This window comes from Garra rufa, chromosome 15, assembly GCF_049309525.1.
Source record: "Garra rufa chromosome 15, GarRuf1.0, whole genome shotgun sequence".
In the NCBI taxonomy this organism is placed as follows: domain Eukaryota; kingdom Metazoa; phylum Chordata; class Actinopteri; order Cypriniformes; family Cyprinidae; genus Garra; species Garra rufa.
Window position 1 is genome coordinate 38,452,274 of NC_133375.1, and position 17,590 is coordinate 38,469,863.

A 17,590-nucleotide genomic window follows, 5' to 3' on the forward strand; every position below is an offset into this window, starting at 1 on the left:
GTCGATCCTTCTTTGATTCATCACATTCTGATGATATGTTGCTCATACAAAAATAGTCAGCTAACTTTTCTCAGTGAAGAAAGAGAAAGGACTCCTAAAAAATCCAAGTGGAAATTCCAGCTTTAAACGGAGAACAAAAAACACATTCACGACATACATACGATACCCACAATTCAACTCTTCCGTGGTGTGTCCAAGGTTGAAATCAAATCACAGTGGGAACTTGTGGTGAGGTTACAATCCTTGCAAATAGGCTTTTCGTCATGATGTTTTCACAGCAGTCGAATCCGTTGTTCCGTAGTCCTCTGAAACATCCTCGTGGGTTGTGCTCAATTGAGCAATTACCATCCGCTGATCACGAGAGACGTTTCCGATGGTTCGGCATGAATAGTTTGTCACATCACTACACAACACAAAGGGATGAACAGGACGGGAAGCTGGACAGTAGGCGTCGATTCCTTGGGGAGAGCAGGTAGTAGCTATCATACAGCAACAATGGCAGCGTCGAGAAACATTTTATTGGTTCATTACGGATAGATTTGCCTTGCGTGCTCGCAAGCCCCATTGTGGGGGATGTTTATTGTTGGTCGAAGTAAAAACCAAACCGGTTCGACTTGAGGACGGGGTGTCAAATTGATGCCGTATCCGCTTGCTCCACTTTTGAAAGAGTCCAAAATGAGGGGTTGAGGATGTGTGCCGCCCATTCAGCCTAATTCGTTCTCCTTTTGTGTTGGAAAATTCTCAGAGCCGAAGCAAAATCCAGGAAAGGCTTTATCTGAGCCGCCGCAAATCATAATGGGCAGTGGTGCGTTTTCTCACGGGCACCTCAGTGAATTGTGGATATGTCTCCCATCCAGGCCCCCGGGAGCGGTCTGGGATACGTGTATGTATTCTGTGAAAACAAGCGAGAATGCATTAGAATTACACGACGAATATAGCATTGTATCGGGCACTTTTCCAGCACAATTGGAATGCACTAAGCATGTTGTTTACACCCAGATTCAATGCATCCAAACAAAATAGCTTTCAAATGTGTTTAATTTGATAGAGTTCCCAAGATGATGTTTCTTGTGCAAACAATGCTCTGCTTTTAATCGAGCTAAGCTGTCTTTGACTCCGGTTGAAGAATCAATTAACCGTCGCAACTATAAATTCAGTATCTTTCTTCCTGCAGCCAGGAACATTTTTAAAAAGCATGTCATTTTCCAATTAACTTCTAGACGGCGCGTTCGCGAGATGAACGGTTCGCTTAATGCGTGTAAACATGTAGAGAGTGACCTGTGCTGTGAACGGCTCTTCATGTTTAAAACAGATGAAATTAAAACGATCCCTTCTGGTAAAGAAGCTGCGCATACATCGCCGTTTTGCATTAAATGCGAGTTGCCGCATGCATGCAAATCATCTACATTCTCTGCGTCTTCTCAGAATACAGTTTGTTCTCTGGTTAAAAATGTCCTTTTCATCCAGCCAACAATCTTTTGTGTGTAATCATGTGCCAAACGGAGGAGTTTACATGCTGTTTTTATTTTGCAGTGTTAGTTGAATATATGATATTCATTCTCTGTGAAGACACAAAAACAGTAGGGGTCTAATCTCTCAATCGCAGGGCTCCACGGAGAGTTGTAATTATTGAGCTTATGAATAAATCATATTTCATGTCTCGCAAAGTGGACTGAGTAGGATTCGGTTTGTCCTAGCTGAAAGTAGAGAGGAAGGCACACTTTTTGGAAGGCGAGTATAGCTTGGGCATGACTTTGAATTGCCTTCTTAGTTAATATTATAACACTAGAAACTGCTATGGGCAGGACATACATGCATAATGAGCAGAATTTGTTGACACGATCACACAAATTAGAAAAGGCAATATCTATTCACGCTAAGTGCAAATAACTGACCTTGAGTTATTAGAAAAGCTGTTTTCCCTCCACTTACCATTGCTTAGGCAATGTATGTTAAGTACAATAGCTTTCCACTTCAATTTACACTTTGTGAATGGCATGTCTATTTGCACTTTGTGTGAAAAAGGATGCTATGTATTGCTATTTACAATAGGTGCAAACTGTATCTACTGGTGCGATCTTCGGTTACGCTTCGTGTAAATGGATAATGCCATTAAAAAGCAAGACAGAGGTTTTGTTTTAATGGCCAGCGTGCAGAGTATGTTGGTGACTGGGAATGGGAATTATAGTGTATTTAATGATGCAGACTTCTTTTAACGATGCTTTTAGTATATTACTGAGCTATATAATTAAAAATATTGGAATACGAATTAGCATTTTTACTGCATAACTCTCTTCTGAGTTGATGTTGTCTAATGAACATCCAGTTAGTATTACTGTGAGTCTGTTGACTGATTAATTTAAAAAGAAGCACATCAACAGAGTCCCTAATCTCACTGGTTGTACTGTATGTTTGCTGCATATGTTTTCTGAGGCAAAAGAAATGTCTCTGTATAATTCCTCTGTGCCCAGTCTGTCATTCTCATCACATTCTATTCACATCGCAAGCTCTGTGCAAAAAAAATAAAGTATTTAAATACTGTGTGTGTGTGTGTGTACCTGGTATTCATCACGTTGTGGGGACCAAATGTCCCCACAAGGATAGGAATACCAGTAGATTTTGACCTTGTGGGGACATTTCTCAGGTCCCCATGAGGAAACAGGCTTATAAATCATGCACAATGAGTTTTTTTGAGGAAGTAAAAGTTTGCACAATCTCCTGTGAGGGCTAGGTTTAGGTGTAGGGTAGGTGTAGGGCGATAGAAAGTACGGTTTGTACAGTATAAAAACCATTACGCCTATGGAATGTCCCCATAAAACATGTAAACCCAACATGTGTGTGTGTGTGTGTGTGTGTGTGTGTGTGTGTGTTAAACTCACTGCAAGATATATTGTAATACCAAATCTTTATATTTTTTAATAGAAATGAACAATGAACAAAAATAAATAAATAACTGAAATTACAAATGAAACGTTTAGAAGAATCATTCTGACATTATGCAAACATAACATGCATACCGAAAGAAACATCCAGCTCTTTGCCTGAATTTTTTTAGCATCTATCTATCTATCTATCTATCTATCTATCTATCTATCTATCTATCTATCTATCTATCTATCTATCTATCTATCTATCTATCTATCTATCTATCTATCTATCTATCTATCTATCTATCTATCTATCTATCTATCTATCGTTCTATCGTTCTATCGTTCTACCGTTCTACCGTTCTATCGTTCTATCTATCGTTCTATCTATCGTTCTATCTCTCGTTCTATCGTTCTATCTCTCGTTCTAGTTTGCTATCATTCTAGATAGTTGTCATTCTATCTATCATTCTAGCTAGCTATTTATCTAGCTATTGTTGTAGCTATCTGTAGTTCTAGCTACCATTCTAGTTATCTCTACTGATCTATCATTCGCTTGTTCCAGCTAGCTATTATTCTTTTAGTTCTAGTTAGCTATTGTTTTATCTAGCTGTCATTTTAATTCTAGCTAGCTATTATTCTAGCTAGCTGTCCTTTTAGCTATTGTTCTTTCCCTGGTGAAAAAAACAGCTAAAACCAGCCTAGGCTGGTTGGCTGGTTTTAGCTGGTCATAGCTGGTCGCCAGGCTGGTTTTAGAGGGGTTTTGGCCATTTTTCCAGGCTGGTAAACCACCAGCTAAAACCAGCCTGACCAGCCTGGCCAGGCTGGGAGACCAGCTAAAACCAGCTACTTCCAGCTACTTCCAGCTTAAACCAGCTTAAACCAGCTAATACCAGCAGGGTAAATGCTTGCTGTCCTTTTAGCTATTGTTGTAGCTAGCTATTGTTCTAGCTACCATTCTAGTTATCTCTACTGATCTATCATTCGCTTGTTCTAGCTAGCTATCATTCTTTCTTTAGTTCTAGTTAGCTATTGTTTTAGCTAGCTGTCATTTTAATTCTAGCTAGCTATTTCTGTAGCTATCATTCTAGCTAGCTGTCCTTTTAGCTATTGTTCTTTGCTTGCTATCCTTTTAGCTATTGATCTAGCTAGCTATTTATCTAGCTATTGTTCTAGCTAGCTATTATTTTAACTATTGTTCTAGCTAGCTATTGTTCTGGCCAGCTGTCATTCTAGCTCTAGTTGAGATTTTTTTTCTAGCTAGCTATTTATCTATCATTCTAGCTAGCTAGCTGTCCGTCTAGCTAATGTTCTAGCTAGCTAGTTATCTAAATATTGTTCTAGCTAGCTGTAGTTCTATCTGTCCCTCCAGCTAGCTATCTACTGATTGTTCTAGCTAACTATAGTTTTTGCTCTTGTCCTAGTTAGCTATTCTAGCTAGCTGGTCTTTTAGCTATTGTTCTTGCTAGCTGTCATTTTATCTATTGTTCTAGCTAGCTATTTATCTAGCTATTGTTCTAGCTAGCTATTCTTTTAACTATAAATTGTTCTAGCTAGCTATTGTTCTGGCCAGCTGTCATTCTAGCTCTAGTTGAGATTTTTTTTCTAGCTAGCTATTTATCTAGCTATCATTCTAGTTAGATATCTATCTATCTATCTATCTATCTATCTATCTATCTATCTATCTATCTATCTATCTATCTATCTATCTATCTATCTATCTATCTATCTATCTATCTATCGTTCTATCGTTCTATCGTTCTATCGTTCTATCGTTCTATCGTTCTAGGTAACTATTATTCTTGCCTTAGTTTTCTATTACTATTTTCTATAACTATTACTCTTGCCTTGTTCTAGCTCTTGTTCTATTTGGTTCTCTTTCTAGCTCGCTATTTATCTAGCTATCATTCTAGCTAGATGTCCTTCTAGCTATAGTTCTAGCTGTTGTTCTAGCGATCTATCTACTGATCTATAGTTCTAGCTAACTATCATTCTTGCTCTTGTTTTAGTCAGCTTTCATTCTAGCTAGCTATCTACTCATCTTTTTGTCTAGCCGCCATTCCAGCTCTTGTTCTAGTTGGCTATCTAGCTATTGTTCTAGCTATCTATCATTCTGTTTATTTCACTCATTTTTACTATCAAACTAGTTCTAGCTATCATTCTGGCTAGCGGTCTATGTAGTTTATGTTTGGCTTTTTTGCTCTTTTATAAAGACAGGATGTGATGGGGAGGATAATAGGGGGACTAAACGTTGTAAGCTAGATTCAAACTAATTGCCTTTGTAAGAACCACTGCAGTGCATCAGTGTATGTGTGTTTATTGCTAAACCTTGACTCAAGTTGTGTTTTCTTTTGATCTTGAGTTTTGAAAATTCTTGATTGTTATAAATCACTCAGACCTCAAATAACCGCTAACCTGAGGACTCTTTTCACCGCAGTGGGAGATGCTTCTCTAATGGCTTTTTAATTTGCACCTCATCAGTCCTGCAATACAGTTTTCCAGACAGAGAATGGATAGCGCTCACCTTATCATTGATTAGTGTTCCTCAGAGACTCTAAATGAGCCTGTCCATCAGTGGTGCTCATTTCTGTACAAAATAACACTTATTACCATAATGCCATCTCTGGATCATTATAAATCCGCCTCTGTACCGCCTAACTGCCCTTTCAGCACACGTCTGCACTCATGCGTGTTAACATGTGCGTGTGTTTGTATGCAAACTTGGCCTTGATTTATCAGCCCTGAGTTGCTGAGGATTGTGAATAGAGAGAAGCTCTAAGAGAAGCCCAGCCAAACACTGCGACACTTAAACGTGCAAGAGTATAAATCTTGATGGCCACTCCACCTTTCCGCCTGTACAATAGAATTGTGAGTCATGCGGTGATGCAAATTAACTGATGGGCCACATAAATTGTTATGATGACAAATAAAAACGTCAACATCAACACTTTGCCAGGTTGGAACGCATTTCAAATAATATGGCAGACGGCTGGAGTGGATCTAACAGTAGAGAGACACAAAAATGAAAGGTTATTGCTTTCATAGCTCAGGAGTCTTATGGAATATTCGGTTATGTATCCAAGTATTAGTCATTTGATATGTCAACATGCCTCAGATGTTCCCTCTAAAATCCCTTAGGGAAAATAAAAAATCTCATAAACAAGTCAATAGTTGAAATACAGTTAGAATATTGAGCTACTGAATGTGGATAGCAGATTTGATCATTTGTTCTTGTGAGAAATATTGGAATTCATATTGAGATCTCTGACTTTTGATTGCAGACTTTTTCTAGCCAAATCTGACTTTGAGGCATTGTTGAGATGTTGTGAAACTCTAGAGGAGAGAGATTTTATATTCTGTTGTTTGTGACAGTTATTATACATGGAGTGGCAAAATTTAGTTAGATTTCTGCTAGTGTTTTGGAGAAGCACTTTTTACTTAAAATAGTCTTGCAACTTAATCATAGAGGGGAAAAAGTCAAATCTAGATGGGAGACTTTAGAAAATGTCTCCATTTGCTCTCCATTTTAATTGTATTGTTACCTAGGAGAAAATCTAAGAAATGTGTTTTTGCTAAGTATATTATATTTGATAAATCAGGCTTTTATGGCTCCTACAATATAGAAGAAAATGGAGTTTGTATTTGAAGAGGAAAAAAAACACCCTAATATCATTTAGAGGCTCAAACTGAGCAACAATATACAATTTGGTGCAGTTACTGATATTTATATGACTACTTTAAACAGTGTATTAGACTACCTACATTAAAAATGCATACCGGTATACATATCTGTCGTCACTCTATATCTCCCATTAATGTCTTAAGGTAATATATAAATGCTTAAATGATGAAACTCTATTTTTTTATATTGTGTGGGCAAAACAGTCTGATTTATTAAATTTGATTCTCGTATTTTAACACGATTTTACGATGCCATAGAAGAACCATTTTAGGTTCCACAAAGAACCATTCAGTCAAAGGTTCTTTAAAGAATGAACTTTTTCTTAGATGTTAAAGGTTCTTTATGGAATTTAGACAAATAGGGTTCTTCTATGGCATCGTGAAGCACCTTTATTTTTAAGAGTGTACTACTAAAAGATCTTTTACTTGCTAAAAAAATATGAACTATTAATCGGATGACAGAAAGCATGTAAAAGATTGTGTACGACAGGCTTTTGATCAAGTTGATAATTTAGATGCATTAGAAATGTGCATATTTCATATGATAATGTAGGTATGATACAGTAAACTTTATAAGGAACATTTCACCCAAAAATTATAATTCTGACATTGCTCATATAATTTTAAAACGGCATGCTTTGCATGGAAAATCTAATGCAAAATAGATTTTTGAAGAATCTTCAGTTCTTCGGCTACAAATTGACAGTTCATAATGCTCAAACTGAACACGAAAAATGGGTAAATATGGCTCTTTCATGCTAATTCTCTTCATTTACTTTCATGAACTATATTCCATGTCTTATGAAGTCAAATGAAAGCTTGTTCAAGGAAAACACTTATAATCTTCTCTCTAAAACTTTCATCTAGCCTGTGTTTGTGCCTGGATTTAATGATGGAGCCATATCACAGCATTGTATAGTTTCAGGAGACTTTGAATATAGTGCACGAGTCATAATGACTACTTTCAGGGTGCGTTTAAGCTCTATAGAGCCTGACAGGTGTGGAACATGTAAAAATATGTGTAAAGATTGGAATTCTTTTACTTTCCTTTGGGAAAGAAAGGCAGAGGAATTCTAATAACAGAAAAAAATGCATGTGCAATCAGACCTCATTTGTACCTAGTTTATTTTTACATTATTCCATTTTGAATAAGATCCCAGAGGTGATTACGTATATATGTGCACACAACGTTTACACGCCCACCCACTGTATTCACTCATACTCCCATCAGGTAACATGGAAATGGGGAAAACTGCGGAGTGAAATGAGCATGTAGGTCATGCAACAATTTCCTTTTTGACGGCTGTGACGGCGATATGCAAATTCACACCCAGAGGGGTCGTAGTGGTTTGGATCTGTATAATTGTCTCTATTACTAGCAGGAGAGCGACTTTTATATGTCAAATGTTGGTGATTGCGGTAAAAAAATAGACAAGCATCTGCGGGGAGGGACGGCGATATCTTCAGACTACTGTGACATTCTCAGAGGGGAAATTTCAAGAAAAAGTTTAACTGTGCTTTTAAGTGCCCCTTTGTACATTATGAAAGAGGGCAAAATGTGGAACAGCTTGTTAGCTGTGAATAACCGAAATCAAGTTAAATAAGTTCCACAATTGCTGGCGTGCTGATAACTGAGAGAGAATTTTGACCTTTTTAAGATGTATATTCAAAGCTCTCTGCAGGAAAGACTCCCTTTTTTACTTGCTGATTAGACTCTGATTCTGTTTCTTCAAGGCTGCTTGAATTTGGGAGCTGGCTATGTGTGGAAGGGAATACTAGTGTGTTGCAAACTGTGCAGTATTCAATGCATGCTGCCTACTAATAGCGAGCATGTGACATTGCATGTTTAGGGCAAGAACATGTGAGGCAAAAATGACAGGAAAACACATTTTCCTCCCACATGCATTAGTCAAATGACCCTTCACTAAGACCCACCCCCTTTTCTTTACTGTTGCTAAGTCTGACAAGCCATGGCACTCTCACACTACATATAATGTTCCCACGCAGTGAAAAATACATTGCGAAAGCAAAGAGAAAACTACAAACCTCAAAGAGGAAAACACACAACATTTTTCATTAATCTACTCTCCTTTCTGGTTTGTTTGTCGGACATAAATGCCAGATTCAGCATTATGATTGGCCAGATCACCTGTCAATCAAACTCTTTTAAATTGTGAGATTTTGGCCTGGTCACTTTTAAAGGGACAGTTCATTGTCAACATTTACCCACCCTCATGTTTCAAACCTGTATGATATTGTTCATCCATTAAACACAAACCAGGATATTTTGAAGAATGCTAGAACCCAATAAGTTGCTGGTACCCATTGTCTTTTAATATTAGGAATATTTTCTATCATCTTTTGTATTCAACAGACCAAAGCTGATACTACTTGGAAGGTCAAGTTGAACTGTAAAGAAATCGAACTTCCATTGTGTTAGAGAAACTCTATATTAAAGGCGATTGAACTGTCAAGTAAAAAGCTGTCAATACATAGTCAATTATTAGGCCACTGAGTATGAGCAGCCTAAATATTAAATGGCAAGAACTTTAATGTTAAGTTTGATGGTTAGCGACAAACTAATATGTTTTGGAGCATGCTTATTTTGATCACTGGAAATGCTCTTGAATAATTTGTGCTTTAGGTCAATGCCTGGGGACCTATTATAACACTGACCTGGACCACAAAACTAGTCATAAGGGTCAAATTTCATCTATACATGCTAAATAAATACGCTTTCCATTGATGTATGGTTTGTTAGGATAGGACAATATTTGGTCGAGATACAACTATTTGAAAATCTTGAGGGTTAAAAAAAATCTAAATATTGAGAAAATCGCCTTTAAAGTTTTTAGCAATGCATATTTCTAATAAAAAGTTTTGATATATTCACGGTAGGAAATTTACAAATTATCCTCATGAAACATTATTTTTACTTAATATCCTAATGATTTTTGACAAAAGAAAAATCAATAATTTTGACCCTTACAATGTATTGTTAGCTATTACTACAAATGTACCTACTTATGCTGCTTATGAGTAGTTTTGTGGTCCAGGAACACATACTGTATTTGTTAGCTGTTTCATCTCTTATGCAGAGTTTTGGATTATATTTTGTTGTAAAAGTTATGTTTCAAGTCATCATTAAAGTGATTCTTTTTGTAACTCTATGTGACCTGTTTAGTTCACTCAACAAAATGATGCACATGCTAGACAAACTAGAAAGTTCTGCAGCACTATTACGTCATCATAATGCTTAACTTAATGTTTTTAAGTAAAGAGTCTTGTTATTATTGAGTTTATAGAGCTTCATGTATTATTATTTTGAAGCACAAGCACCTTGTTTGAGTTTTCTGATGTTTTCTTAGTATTCAATGTGTGCACTTGTGTACTGCACATTTTGTTTGATTTTTGTTGTAAGCCAACTATGTAGTGTTTAAGCTGTACAGAAGTAGCTCAGCAGAAATTTGGTCATTAAATCCTTATTTCTTCTGTGGAACACAGAAGCACTTTGATTCTAGCTTGGCTTTTTCATGTAATATGGACACTTTAGGCTACAAAGTCAATTTTTAGGCCATTGAGTATGAGCAGCCTAAATATTAAACAGCAAGAACTTTAATGACAAGTTAGGGACAAACTGAGCCCTGGACCACAAAACCAGTCATAATGGTCAAATTTTTTAAAAATGAGGATTTATACATAAGCTGAATAAATAAGCTTTCCATTGATGTAGGGTTTGTTAGGATAGGAGGATATTTGGTCAAGATACAACTATTTGGAAAATCTAAAGTCTGAGGTTAAAAAAATTAAATAAATAAAATCTAAATATTGAGGAAATCACCTTTTAAAGTTGTCCAAATGAAGTTCTTAGCAATGCATATTTCTAATAAAAAACTACGTTTTGACACATTCACGGTAGAAAATTTACAAAATATTTTCATGGAACATGATCTTTATTTTTGGCAAAAGAAAGATCGATAATTTTGACCCATTCAATGTATTTTGGCTATTGCTACAAATATACCCATGCTACTTATGGTTTTGTGGTCCAGAGTCACATACTGTATTTGTTATTCAGAATTGCTAAAGCTTCCTGTATTATTTGATAGAAGCACAGTTTTTTTGTTTGAATTTAAGTTGATACAATTTATTCCCTCAATCCTAAAGCATGTTACCTTGTTTGTGAGTTTTTTTGATGTTTTACAGTCTCAGTATTCAACACGTGTGCACTTGTGTACTGCACGTTTTGTTGATTTTTTGTTGTAAGCCAGTCGGGTAATGTGTTTTAGCTCTACAGAAGTAGCTCAGCAGAAGTTTGGTCATAAAATCCTTATTTCTTCTGTGGAACACAAAAGCACTTTGGTCCTAGCTTGGCTTTTTTCTGCAATATGGACACTTCAGGCCTGGTGATCTCAAAAATGACAGTAAAAGCACCATGGAAGCCCCAGCAGGCTGTTATATGACTTCTAATGAGTTGAAATGCAGTGTATTGCCATTTTTAATGTTGGCTTTATGGTGTTTTCAGCCTTTTACTGTTTAGAATCCATCCCTGTTCTCTTTTATTGAATTAAAAAGAGCGTATTAGACATTCAGAAACAAGCTCTCCATTTGTGTTCAACGGAAGAAGGAATACTAAAGGGCGAAGAACTGCAAATATGAGAATTACCTTTCTGTTTAATTAGCTGCTGGGTCAAGGGTTCAGGCAAATTCTTCCTTTCTTTGATGAAGTCTCATCATGGTGCGCGATATAAATAGCCTTAACATCCTGCCGCACAGTTTGTTTTTAATCTGCACCTTTAATCCAAGATGGATTCTGCTCTATGCTTCTTCGCTCACTTTAATTTCCTCTCTCACTCCTTAAGGGGTCTTGAAAGAGAGAGAGGAGACCGCAAGGGCAGTAATGAAGCGATTGCCAATGGATTTCTCTAATAAGGGAGGACTTCCTCTGACCCCCTCAGCTCAACCGTCCCTTCAGCTCTACACCTCTGCTGTCACACTGCGAGTGTGTGTGCGGATGCATATGCGCAAATGCCGCAGCTCAAGAGGGCAGCCGCTTTCAGCAGATAGGGCGCTAAGTGTCTATCTTTAACCGATGGAGGAAAATAGAGGAGGAAAAACAGAAAGTTGCATTATGTGAGTAGAACAGAAGAAAAAGTGAGAGCTACAGCTGGTAAATTACAGAAACGCTGCTGTTTGGTTGAGCATCAGGTGCACAACACTGAATTTTTCTTTGGTCTTGTTTTTCAGTACAAATATCTAAAGATTCTTAAATAAAGCTGTATTGAGAAGCAAAATGACTTCAGAATCATAATGTCATATGGCCTTATTTCTTTTTCAGACCACATAAGGAGACCCTTTTTATAGAAATGTTCCATAGCTGATGGCAGTCAGCATCAAGCTGTGTTGCCAAGTCTGTGGTTTTAATGCGGAATTTGACCACTTTTACAATATTGCCGCTGGTTGTTTTTTTTTATTTCATTTTATTTCATATTAAATTAGAATTTTGTACTTAAATGTTATTAAAATTCTAATTATATTTAAATTTATAATGCATAATTTAATTTTAAATTTATTGCTAATGGACATTTATTCAAAGCAATAAAATAACATAACTATCTGTGAAAAAGTGTGTAATGTTTAAAATAATGATTATAAACCAATTATAATTAAGTTGCTTAAACAACTGTAAACAAAGCACCATGTATGTATGTTTTTAATTAACATGATAATTAAAAGGCTGACTTTTTTATATTTGTTGACATGACATTGTTAGATTCAGATGGTAAATATCATACATTATGTTGGCTGTGAATCTTAAAGATAATCACATTAAGAATGAAACCATCATATTTAACAACATGCTATTAATAATATCATATAATAACACATAATTTGTTGTTACTACTGTAAATCTTTATTAAATTACTACGGGAACTCCTTCAATGCTTTCAGAATCTTTACATTTTAAAATTATTTTGTTTCTGTGTTTTAAAATGTTTTATTTTAACATATTTTAATGACAGTATATTTACTGAACAAAAATAATTATTTTATTTACAAGTGTTAACTCACACATTATTTAAAAACAAACAAACATTATTTTGGCTGAAGTTTTTGTATCAATACTGTGTGCCTTTTACTCCATGCTGGGGTAAAATGAGATGGGGGGGAAAACAGATGGATAGGAGAAAAACCTGCCATAAAGTCTCTAAGATATGTTTTTTCAAAGTTAAACTTGCATTTCCCCTGCTGAAAAAAAAAAAAAAAAAAAAAACTAAAACCAAGTTTGGCTGGTTTTAGCTGGTCATAGTTTTAGAGGGGTTTTGGCTACTTTCCCAGGCTTGTCAGGCCGGTCTTAGTTGGTCAGACTGGGAGACCAGCTAAAACCAGCTACTTCCAGCTTAAACCAGCTAAGACCTGCCAACCAGCCTAGGCTGGTTTTAGCTGTTATTTTTTTCCACATGGCTTTCTAAACATGCATCTCTCTTGTGCGAGACACAAGTGCAACTGTGATAGATGTCCATCTATAAAATGTGCAAAATAATGTGTTCCATGTTAACAGCTTAGTTTCAGTTTTGATGCAAACTAGATGTTCTCCGCATTGATGTTCTCTTTTTCAGCAACATTTTTATTAACAACGCACCAGCGCTACATCTAGTGGCTTCAACTGGATAGGCCAATAAAAATATTATAATGCAATGACCGTTACATCGTCATCACATCTTGTGCACCACTGATAAAGCTGCCTCATTAAAGCACACCTAAAATTCGGATGCATTGTTTTATTATTTAATGAAAATTCTGAGCATGGCCATTGGTTTCTGTGCGTGTCTGTCAAGAGACTATTAGTGCCGCAGATCACACTGGCTCACCCAGGAAAAGCATGGATATGTGAAAAATCAAGATTATTAAAAAAAGCAACGCAAAATAAAATTCACATACTTTCTTCTCTAAGGTAAATGTGTGTTATGTTCGTTCCAGCATCTGTCAACTCATTCTGACTGGAGTTCCAGAGATATTCAACAGCTTAGTGAAGAAAGTACATGGATACTTTTTAGGATGTCTAAGCATTTTATTTCATGTTGTATTTTTATTAATATTGATTTCTCACACCTTGTGTGCTTTCCAGGGCAAGTCTGAGTGAACTGCAACTTTAATACAGTGTCATAAATGCACAGTCATTTACAAAAAACAATGGTCAAGAGCCGCTTTTCCACTGTCGGGCCAGTGCGAGCCAGTGCTAAGAGCGTGCCGGGCGGGGCTAATGGCCTCGAGTCGCAAGCACCAAGGCCAAAAGTAAGCTGCGTTTCCACTATCGAGCCAGTAGCCTCGCTGCGCAAACCTAAAGCCCGCCCGTTACACACCTCTTTGGATCAAACGTCACGAAAGCCCTCCCCTTTCAGCGGGAAGATTGAAAATATGTCAGGTAGGCCACCGTAGTGTGATCATTGAACGAATAAAACGGAGAGAGAACCGAAGCGGCTGTTTTCTTGTGTTCTTGGTGAAAGATGAGGCAGCGAAACCAAGATGCGTAGACGGAGGCTCGGCGGCGTTTACGCCGAAGGCTTTGTTAGCTGCAAGGCGAAAATGAACAATACAGCGACGTGGAAGCCGGATACAGCGAATGCAGAAACGCCGATGATGAAGCTGCTGAACGCTCACCTTGTAATATTGGTGACGTCTGTTCTGATGCGAGAAGTGCTCTACAACAGTTGTTTATACAGCAGCAATATTTGTAATACATTAAATTAATAAATCACTTGAAAAGAAGCTTTGTTTTTTATGACCTACACACAAATCTTTCGTCTAACTTGGTATTACATCAAACAAAATGTTGCATACTATCTGCAAAAAATAACTACACAGTCGTATTTCTAGTATAATCTTTTATGCCTTTATTTACAGGTACAGTAAATGTTAACATGTTATCAAGGTGAGTTGGTCAGTTTTTTTTTTTTTTGGACGATGTAAATCAACTTATATATCAGATCTCATTTTTATAGGATCTTATTTGCATTTGTCCAAGTTTAAATAAGAATAGATAGGCCTACTCATCAGACATGCATTTAAATACTGTTTTCACTTGTCTCGAACTTGCAATGTGGTGCGCTGGATATTTAGCTTTGCGAGTTCAGCAACGATGTATTTTATCACGTCTTCGTTTCTGCAGACGCCGTCAAACTGGCGTTGTACATTGTCCTCGGCCCAAATGCTTAGAAGAGCCCTGGTATCTTCCACAGATCAGTACTGACTATTTTTCATTTAAAGTTTTTGAGTTCTTTGCACGATGTATGCGAAATGCGCATCTTACCGCAGACACACTTTTACCTGACTGCACGTTTATCTGAACCTTGCATAAACTCCACCTTTCACTTTGACCACGCCTCAAGCCCCAGCTGGCCCGCTTTGGCCCAAGGTTTTCGTCGGGCCGAAAAACCCGGGCCATTGGCCCTGAGGAAGCACCGACGAGGCACGATCAGGCCCCGGAAGTGACAGTGGAAACGCGACTGGCCCTGGCACGCACTAGCACGCCCGCTTTTGGCCCGACAGTGGAAACGCGGCTAGTGTTAGGATTTTCGTTAGGTGCATTACATTTCATTTTGTTTTTCATCATGTACACCCAGAATATTTCACATTTATGGCTTGTCATATGGGACTACTGTGGTATTTTTTGCTATTTTTTATTTTTATTTTTTTTTATTATTAAATCTTGATGATGATTGCTATCCACTATGGCTGGGTATTGACCCAAATTTGATTTTGATTCATAAGCCAGCGGTTTGATTTCAATATTAATTATTTTGGATGTATATCAGGTGGAGTACTGTACATGGTAAATTTTCTGAAGGAAAAAAATATCTCTCAACTAATGCTGTAAAATATACAGGAGAGTATTTATAGTACTACATTACTATAAAATTTATATTTTATATATTTAGCAAAATGTTCCTCTCTTTAGTTCACTTTTCTGGCTGACTAACAAGTTTATGGTCACTGAATATGATTTTTGAATATGATTCAGGTAGCTGAATGTGACATTACGACATTCACATATTTTACAGTTTTTTTTTTTTACATTTAACCAAAATGGCATTTATTGTTTACTGTAAAAAAAATAATACTGTAATAAATTGGACAGAATTTGAAATCTGAGATTTCAAAAGTATCAAAGCACAAAGCTAACTGCAATTTATTAGATGGGAGGCATGCTACATTAAAACAATTTGAACAACTTAGGAAACATTTTAATTTTTGGGTCATTTTGCTTTTCAAATAGGCTACATTCTTTTATTTTTCTTTTATTATTGTACTGAAACACAAGACAAGTATAAAAAAAAAAAAAAAAAGACAAGTATTAAAAAAAAAACTTTACATTTATTTGGCTGCACAGTTCCTCTAAAAGTACAATTCTCTTTGATTCAATGGGCATGCATTAATAAAGTTTTCCAGATAAGTTGCATCACACATTTGAAAGATGCTCTGAGATTTATTTGAAAATGTTATTGGCTAGTAGGCCTACCTTAGATATCCTCAAAGCATAACTGTTCTTTTCTAGGTTATATCTGCAAAATAATCACTACTTACTAGTTTTAGACAGATAAAAATTCTAATTGCAAAGTCTGCACACAGTTCTGCAAATTTCCATACTTTCTTTAAAAGCAGACTGGCACCGCTGTGCAATTACAGTGTTTAAATAATTGGTCTATTATTGTGGTGTGAACTATTTCAGATAAAACACCCCTAATCAGCATGTATAAACAAAACAAACTGCAATTTGTCGTTTTTACGGTCAGAGAGTCTCTTCCTAAGTTTGTGGTTCTTGAACAGAATAACCTCTAATGCGAAACAGACACCTCTGCATGTGACTACACTCTTAAAAATGGGTGCTTTAAAAGGTTCTTCACTGCGGAACCATTTTTTGTTTGATAAAGAACCATTCAGTCAAGGGTTTTTTAAAGAACCATCTCTTTCTTACCATTTTAGAATCTGAAGAACCTTCTTTCACCACAAAGAAAAAGGTTCTTCTATGGCATCATGAAGCACCTTTATTTTTAAGAATGTAGGTGGAATTTGATAGAGAAAAAGTTAAAAGTGTCTCTACAATATATGACGAATGGAGGAGGGTCTGAAAAATTAAAAGCACTTGATGACAGCAGACGCTTGTTAGTTGATTTTGATGATGAGTGTTTGCCAGTTTGGGGTCAGCAAGAAAAATTAACACTTCTATTCAGTGAGGATGCATTAAATTTATTAAAAATGACAGTAAGTACTTTTAAATTGCTAAAAAATTGTTCTTTAGAATTTTCTATTCATCAAATAATTCTGAAAAAAAAAAAGATAATCACAGTCTTCCAAAAATGTTAAAAACTGATAATGAGAAATGTCTTTTGAGCAGCAAATCAGCATTAGAATGATTTCTGAAGGATCATGTGACACTGAAGACTGGAGTAATGATGCTGAATATTCAGCTTTGCGTCACTGGAATAAATTGCATTTTAAAATATATTCAGAAAGAAAACGGTTCTTTTAAGTTGAAATAATTTTTACTTATTTTTTAACCAATAAATAGCCTTAATGTTATATATGGTATATATTTTTTTTAAAGTTAAGGAAGTCAATGGAGTCTGTTTGGATTTCATGTTGACTTTACCATTGCTTTAAATATTGGTAAATATGAGGGTTGTGCATCTTATGCAAAGAGTGATAGACTCGGGGGAAGGACGGAAGCACAGCGTAGGATTATCTGTAATGTTTTATTCTCCTCACACACATGATATGCAATATTCTGAGGAGATATGAATGGCTTCTTCAGGATATGACAAGCTGGTTGAGTCTCTTATGTGAAGACACTTAATATTCCTCAGAATGCCGCATATTTTATATGACAGTTATGAGTCACCAAACCCGATGGTTCCTGAAGGTTTTACAGTAATTACTTTTTAAATGTGAAATATGCTACAGAAACACTTTTTTTAATTTACATTGATCTGTTTGATTTGATTATTCACAGCTCATGAAACAAATCCCTCTTCACCATGCAG

At 36.3% G+C, this 17,590-nt stretch overlaps 1 protein-coding gene across 1 annotated transcript in view; it reads right to left on the reverse strand.

The window, feature by feature from the left end:
• Positions 1-826: 826 nt before the first annotated feature.
• Positions 827-17,590, reverse strand: part of lrrtm4l2 (leucine rich repeat transmembrane neuronal 4 like 2) — a 74,456-nt gene continuing 57,692 nt past the window's right edge. The window contains exon 3 of the mRNA XM_073819888.1: positions 827-892. Coding sequence (XP_073675989.1) covers positions 827-892 — 66 coding nt within the window. The remainder of the gene's footprint in view (positions 893-17,590) is intronic.